At 47.1% G+C, this 7,402-nt stretch overlaps 1 protein-coding gene across 2 annotated transcripts; it reads left to right on the plus strand.

The window, feature by feature from the left end:
* The first annotated feature begins 2,687 nt into the window (after positions 1-2,687).
* LOC128782869 (uncharacterized) lies at positions 2,688-5,996 on the plus strand. Of its 2 annotated transcripts, none has more exons than XM_053933362.1 (2): positions 2,688-5,004; positions 5,270-5,996. In XM_053933362.1, the coding sequence occupies exons 1-2, from the start codon at positions 2,702-2,704 to the stop codon at positions 5,292-5,294; spliced, it is 2,328 nt and encodes a 775-aa protein (XP_053789337.1). In that variant the 5' UTR covers positions 2,688-2,701; the 3' UTR covers positions 5,295-5,996. The 2 variants fall into 2 exon arrangements, with proteins under 2 accessions (XP_053789337.1, XP_053789338.1); XM_053933363.1 differs by having other exon boundaries at positions 5,708-5,996.
* Positions 5,997-7,402: the final 1,406 nt, after the last annotated feature.

Below are 7,402 nucleotides of genomic sequence, written 5' to 3' on the forward strand. Positions count from 1 at the left end.
CTGCTTTCCTAAAGGAATCCTTTTGTGGGGGGGAGGGGAATTCTTTCCCCAGACTTGCCCTGAACCAGGACAAATACATTATTTTGGCGCCCAACTACCGGGGCTCGAGAAAGTGGAAAAAACCTTTATTCCTCTACTGATTGCATGCTGGTTGTGTTTGTTTTGTAGTGGGCTAAAGCACCCAGTAGCCATGTTGCTTACATCCATAATGTCTCTTGGGGTGGAGGCCTTCATGTGGTTCTGGTCACTAGGCCTTTTTGAGGTTTTAGTACTTTTCTGGTCACTAGGATTGTCCCTTACACGTGGTTTTTACAGTAGAAGAGCACAGATTAAAATAGCTATTGTGCTGGCCTTGGCAATAGTGATTTATAAGGCGCTTGTAAAGATACTGGATTCTGTTCGAAATATGTATGCTTTATGGTTTTTTCACCCTACCCTGCATCCTAGTTCCAGTAGGATGTTCTGGGAGTTTATTAGTAATTGCACCTGGTTTGTTAGAGGAGGAGCAGAGGATGAGGTTTTCCAACCCCTCCTTTCCTTCTTCTCTTTTGAATCTGTTATGTCATTTTTTGGGAATGTTCAGTCTCCCCTGAATGTTAAAGAGACCCTCTTTCTGGTATTTATTCTGGGAAACTCCCTGGGAAACTTCCTTTATACAGCCTGCAGTTTCTCTAGAGTGAAGGCTGAAAAATCCAGAGGGACTGATGAAACCCCTCATCCAGATGTGGAAAATCCTAAGTGGTGTGGGGAATGGGAGAAAATAGGCCAGACCCTGAAGGAATTTTCTGACCCTGTAGAGTGGGATTTTCCAAGTGAACAAATTCAGAACCCAGATGAGGTAGGGAAATACCTGAAAGAGAAGTGCCATGATGACTCTAAGGAGAAAAGGATCATTGCAATAAGCTGGGCTCTGGCTTATGCTTATCGCACACTGCTAGATACTGTAGGCCAGCAGACAGAGGCAGGGGGGCAGGGAGATAAACCAGCAGCAATCCCAGTCACTCAGTCCGCAGCCAACCCCCCAGTTACTCAGGCTGTAGCTAAACCAGACAGTGAACCTAAACCACTGGCAGTTGCTGCGGGAAAGAAGAGAAGCAAAACTGACCGGCCAGGGACTGATGATGATGATCCAGGAGAAGGACCCTCAAAGCTAATTACTGACACAAAAGCCGAAGTTAAGGCAACTGATGCAGGATCAGAAGCCACTACTGAGTCCTATTCCCTGAAGGACCTTCGTGGCCTAAGGAAGGATTACACTCGACGACCTGATGAGTCTATAATTAGTTGGTTGGTCCGTCTTTGGGATGCTGCAGGGGAGGCTACAATTCTGGATGGTAGCGAAGCGAGACATTTGGGATCCCTGTCACATGATCCTGCCATTGATCAAGGAATGATGAGGGGGGCTAATCCTCGCAGCCTCTGGGCACGGGTTCTGGACAGTGTAGCACAAAGATACTTGTGTGCAGATGATCTTTATATGCAGCAAACCCAGTGGAAGACTATAGAGCAAGGAATTCAACGCTTGAGGGAAATGGCAGTGGTAGAGATTGTCTTCTCGGATGATCTAGATACTGTAAATCCAGACTTGGTACCATGTACATCTGTGATGTGGCGAAAACTTGTAAGACTTGGGCCAGATGAATATGCTTCTGCTGTAGCAATAATGAAGCAAGATGACGGTGGGGAGACTGTGCTTGATATGACAAAGAAGCTCCGAGCATATGCAGATGCTGTACATGGCCCAACACACCTGAGAATTGCAGCAGTAGAAGCACAAGTGCAGAAACTAGGAAAAAATATAGAGAACAAGATAGAGGAGATTAAAGAGGACCTTCTTAAAATTTCTGCAGTACAGATCAGAGGTCCTGGTACCCAACGCAGACGTCCCTCAGATAGGGAGAGGAGGTACACCTCACGAGCTGAGCTGTGGTTCTTCCTGCGCGATTGTGGAGAAAATATGAGGAAATGGGATGCGAAACCTACTGCTGATCTGGCACAGCGGGTGCGTGAATTGAAGGGAAGCAAGACTCCGAGAGGAATTTTCACCAAAAGGGAAGCAGCTCCAGTGACCCATAACCAAACTGCCATATATGATGATGATGACGATATTTTCGATCCCCTTGAAGGAACCTCCAAGACATATGCCCCAGGAAAGAAGGATAACCAGGCTTAGAGGGGCCCTGCCTCTAGCCAGGTAGAGGCTAGGGAAAACCGTATTTTCTGGACGGTGTGGATTCGTTGGCCTGGCACATCAGAACCACAAGAATATAAAGCTTTGGTCGACACTGGTGCGCAGTGCACATTAATCCCATCAAACTATGTGGGGACAGAACCTGTTTCTATTGCTGGTGTGACAGGGGGATCACGGGACTTTACTTCAGTGGAAGCTGAGATCAGCCTGACTGGAAATGAGTGGAAGAAACAGTCTATTGTAACTGGCCCAGAGGCCCCATGTATTTTAGGCATAGACTTCCTCCGAAGTGGGTATTTCAAAGACCCAAAGGGACTCAGGTGGGCATTTGGAATAGCAGCTGTAGAGACAGGGGGCATCAAGCAATTGAACAGCTTACCTGGACTATCGGAAAACCCATCTGCAGTAGGACTTTTGAAGGTAGAAGAGCAACGAGTGCCAATTGCGACCTCAACAGTGCATCGCCGGCAGTACCGAACGAATCGAGATGCCGTGATCCCCATCCACAAAATGATCCGTGAGCTGGAGAGCCAAGGGGTGGTTAGCAGAACCCATTCACCTTTCAACAGCCCCATCTGGCCTGTGCGTAAATCCGAAGGAGAATGGAGATTGACAGTGGACTACCGTGCCCTAAATGAGGTGACTCCACCGCTGAGCGCTGCTGTGCCGGACATGCTGGAACTCCAGTACGAGCTGGAGTCCAAGGCAGCAAAGTGGTATGCCACTATTGATATTGCCAATGCGTTTTTCTCCATTCCTCTGGCAGCAGAATGCAGGCCTCAGTTTGCTTTCACCTGGAGGGGCGTGCAGTACACCTGGAACCGACTGCCCCAGGGGTGGAAACACAGCCCCACCATCTGCCATGGACTGATCCAGGCTGCACTGGAAAAGGGTGAGGCTCCAGAACACCTGCAGTACATTGATGACATCATTGTGTGGGGGAAAACAGCAGCAGAGGTATTTGAGAAAGGGGAGAAAATCATCCAGATTCTCCTGAAAGCTGGTTTTGCCATCAAGAAGAGCAAGGTCAAAGGACCTGCTCGAGAGATCCAGTTCCTGGGAGTGAAGTGGCAAGATGGACGGCGTCAGATTCCTACAGATATCATTAACAAGATCACAGCGATGTCTCCACCAACCAGCAAGAAGGAAACACAAGCTTTCTTAGGCGCCATAGGTTTTTGGAGAATGCACATTCCTGAGTATAGCCAGATCGTGAGCCCTCTCTACCTGGTCACTCGCAAGAAGAATGATTTCCACTGGGGCCCTGAGCAGCAACAAGCCTTCACCCAGATCAAGCAGGAGATTGCCCATGCAGTAGCCCTTGGCCCAGTCAGGACGGGACCAGATGTGAAGAATGTGCTTTACTCTGCAGCCGGGAACCATGGTTTGTCCTGGAGCCTTTGGCAGAAAGTGCCTGGTGAGACTCGCGGCCGACCACTGGGATTTTGGAGTCGAAGCTATAGGGGGTCTGAAGCCAACTATACTCCAACAGAGAAGGAAATTTTAGCAGCCTATGAAGGAGTTCAGGCCGCCTCGGAGGTGATCGGTACAGAAGCGCAACTCCTCCTGGCACCCCGACTACCGGTGCTGGGGTGGATGTTCAAAGCAAAGATTCCCTCCACCCACCATGCCACCAGTGCCACATGGAGCAAGTGGATTGCCCTTATTACGCAGCGCGCCCGGATTGGAAAATTGAATCGCCCTGGGATTTTGGAGATAATTACAAACTGGCCTGAAGGTGAAAACTTTAGTCTTGCAGATGAAGAGGAGGAAGTGGCACATGCTGAAGAAGCGCCACCATATAACCAACTGCCAGCAGAAGAAACACACTATGCTCTTTTCACTGATGGCTCTTGCCGCATTGTAGGAATGAACCGGAAGTGGAAAGCAGCCGTATGGAGTCCCACACGACGAGTTGCGGAAGCTACTGAAGGGGAAGGTGGATCGAGTCAATTTGCTGAACTCAAAGCGGTTCAACTGGCCCTGGACATTGCTGAAAGGGAGAAGTGGCCAAAACTCTACCTCTACACTGATTCATGGATGGTAGCCAATGCTCTGTGGGGGTGGCTGGAGAGGTGGAAGAAAGCTAACTGGCAGCGTAGAGGAAAACCAATTTGGGCTGCTGATGAGTGGAAAAACATTGCCACCAGGATAGAGAAGCTACCGGTGAAAGTTCGTCATGTAGATGCCCATGTCCCCAAGAGCAGAGCCAATGAGGAACACCAAAACAACCAGCAAGTAGATCGGGCTGCAAAGATAGGGGTATCAAAGATAGACTTGGATTGGCAACACAAAGGGGAATTGTTCTTGGCACGATGGGCCCATGATGCCTCAGGCCATCAGGGTAGAGATGCCACTTTTAAGTGGGCACGAGATCGAGGGGTGGATCTAACCATGGACAGTATATCTCAGGTAATCCACGACTGTGAGACATGTGCTACCATCAAACAGGCCAAGCGGGTAAAGCCCCTGTGGTATGGTGGGCGGTGGTCCAAGTACAAGTATGGGGAGGCCTGGCAGATTGACTACATCACACTGCCCCAGACACGCCACGGCAAGCGTTATGTGCTCACAATGGTAGAAGCCACCACGGGATGGTTGGAAACCTATCCTGTGCCTCATGCTACGGCCCGTAACACCATCCTAGGCCTTGAAAAGCAAATTCTTTGGAGGCATGGTACCCCTGAGAGGATTGAGTCCGACAATGGAACTCATTTCAAGAACAGCCTTATCAACACTTGGGCTAGGGAACATGGTATTGAGTGGGTGTACCATATTCCCTACCATGCACCAGCTGCAGGAAAAGTAGAGAGGTACAATGGATTGTTGAAAACCACACTGAAAGCATTGGGTGGGGGATCTCTCAAGAATTGGGAACAGAATCTGGCAAAAGCCACCTGGTTAGTTAACACCCGAGGCTCTACCAGTCGATGGGGCCCTGCCCAGTCTCAGCTTTTGAATATAGTAGATGGAGACAAAGTCCCAGTAGTGCATGTTAGAGGTTTGTTAGGAAAAACAGTGTGGATCAATTCTGCCTCAAGTACAGACAAACCCATTCGTGGGATTGTCTTTGCTCAGGGACCAGGTTGTACATGGTGGGTAATGCAGAGAGATGGAAGAACACGATGTGTACCTCAGGGAGATCTGATTGTTGGGTGAGAACTATGTATAAATATCACTGTTTGCTGAATACTGCTGCCATTGTCTGTGTATAGTTGTATATTAGATGTATAATGTATCTATTTATAGGGTTTGAATATATATATTAGTTTTAGTAGTAAGCTGACGATATGGGGATAAGGGGTGGAATGTCCTAGGGTGGCTGTATGATGCCTTTATCCCCAATCGTCTGCCCTGTTTATGTTGAAGTCTTGTTCCAAGAGTGAAAGGAGGAGGGAAGAAGCTCAGGGTTTGTTTTCAAAAACTCACTCCCTCCTCCACATTCCTGCTCCGGGACGGTGTTATCTGCGGACGGACGGACAGCGAGACAGAGCTCTCCTTTGCTTTTTTTCCTAGTTAGTTTTAGCTAGCTGAGGCAGAGAATTTCCCTGGACTGTGGTTTTTTTCCCTTTCTCTGGACCTGCTCTGGACTGAACACCAGAAGAGCATCAGCAGCTCACATCTGTGGCCCAGCGGGCCGGGCCTGGGCCGCGGCATTGCCAGCGCTGGAAGGACTGGTCAGAGACTGAGTGAGCTGAGCTGCAGCCCGGGGGATTTGCTCTGAATTTGTCTCTCTTGGAGTGGCAAGAAGTCCTATTGTTTAATATTGTCTAAGTTCTCTTGTGTAATAAACAGGTTTTTTCCACTTTTTTCCTCCAGAGGTATTTTCTCCCGAACCAGCTGGGGGGAGGGGCCAATTGACTCTGCTTTCCTAAAGGAATCCTTTTGTGGGGGGGAGGGGAATTCTTTCCCCAGACTTGCCCTGAACCAGGACAAACAGAAATAGAGAGAAGAGTAGACCTGCGCCCCTAGGAGATCTCTGTTCCCAGAACTTAAGATGATTTTAGAAATAGATAATGAGGACTTTTACCTTTGACCAACTCATCTTTAAACCAATACCCCATAAACCAATACCCCATAAATCAACATAACCCATAAACAAACTATGGGAAGGCTTGTAGAAAATAGGAGGGGCTTCACAATAGCAGATTTCCCCCGTGCAGCTGCTATTCGTAACCAAATTGAGAACCACGAGAGAACTGTTTTTCCTCTTGTGGAGAAGTCTCCATAACATTAACAAGAGGGACTTCTCTCCTTAAGTGAACTGAAGAAAGACTATTTAAAAAGTGATAAACTAACTGGAACTTTTAAGTTTTGTTTCTTTATATTATCAGTAGGGAAAAAAAAGGTTGTGGGGGGAGGAGAAGTGTTAGGAAAGGTTTGTCTTGATTCTTACTCCTTTTTTTCTTTCAGTTACTGTTAATAAAATTTTCTTTATACCCTTTTAAAGTTTTGAGCCTGCTTTACCTTTCTCCTAATCCTATCTCACAACAGGAAGTGAATACATTGGTGATTGGCCAACACCAAGACATACCAAAATCTTGGTACATTAAGCTGAGAAATCTTAAAATTGGAAAAATCTTAAATTAGTGAACCAAAACCACTACACAAAATTAGTGTTTCTACCCAGTTTCAAACTGAAACCAGCACAGTGGCATTGGTGGCATGGTGGGTAGAGGGAATTTTTGCTTTGAACATCCACCCTAGCGCCGATAGTTGGAGTGCCAGGAGTTGTGTTTTAATGTCTATTGCTAACTTTTTTTTTTTTTTTTTTTTTTTTTTTTTTTTTTTTTGGTTGGAGTGTAGGTAGCTTCAGACTTTTTGTAGCTTCAACTTTAAAATCTTAGTGGTCTGTGGATACTGACAGCCTGGTCAGAGAGAGAAACAGATAAACTTTCCCAGGAATTGTTCCGGGGAGTTTTGAGAAGGCTGAGAGAAGGAATTAAAACAATCTTGCAGCTGGTGTTCTGAACAGTTGTTTTCTCATAAGATGTTTACCAAAGAGTGTTTCCTTAAATAGCCAATCATGTGAGGGGTGTTGATTAAGAATCAATCAGGTTTTGGGTGAACAATGTTGGTTATAAATATCGTGGGATTGTAATAAAGGAGCCTTTTGCCTCTGAAAATGTATGGAGTCAAGTGTTGCCTTTCTTCCCGTTCCTGACTCAACAGTGAGAGTGATCGGCTTCAAGTCTTGCTAGGCACCTTCTG

This window comes from Vidua chalybeata, assembly GCF_026979565.1.
Source record: "Vidua chalybeata isolate OUT-0048 chromosome W unlocalized genomic scaffold, bVidCha1 merged haplotype SUPER_W_unloc_13, whole genome shotgun sequence".
Classification (NCBI taxonomy): domain Eukaryota; kingdom Metazoa; phylum Chordata; class Aves; order Passeriformes; family Viduidae; genus Vidua; species Vidua chalybeata.

What these genes read in the sequence shown, in the direction of transcription:
- LOC128782869 (XM_053933362.1), top strand. Translation starts at nt 2,702, where the DNA reads ATGATCCGTGAGCTGGAGAGCCAAGGGGTGGTTAGCAGAACCCATTCA. An exon ending in GCTGCAGGAAAAGTAGAGAG is followed by an intron (nt 5,005 to 5,269) that starts GTACAATGGATT and finishes GTCTTTGCTCAG; the next exon opens with GGACCAGGTTGTACATGGTG.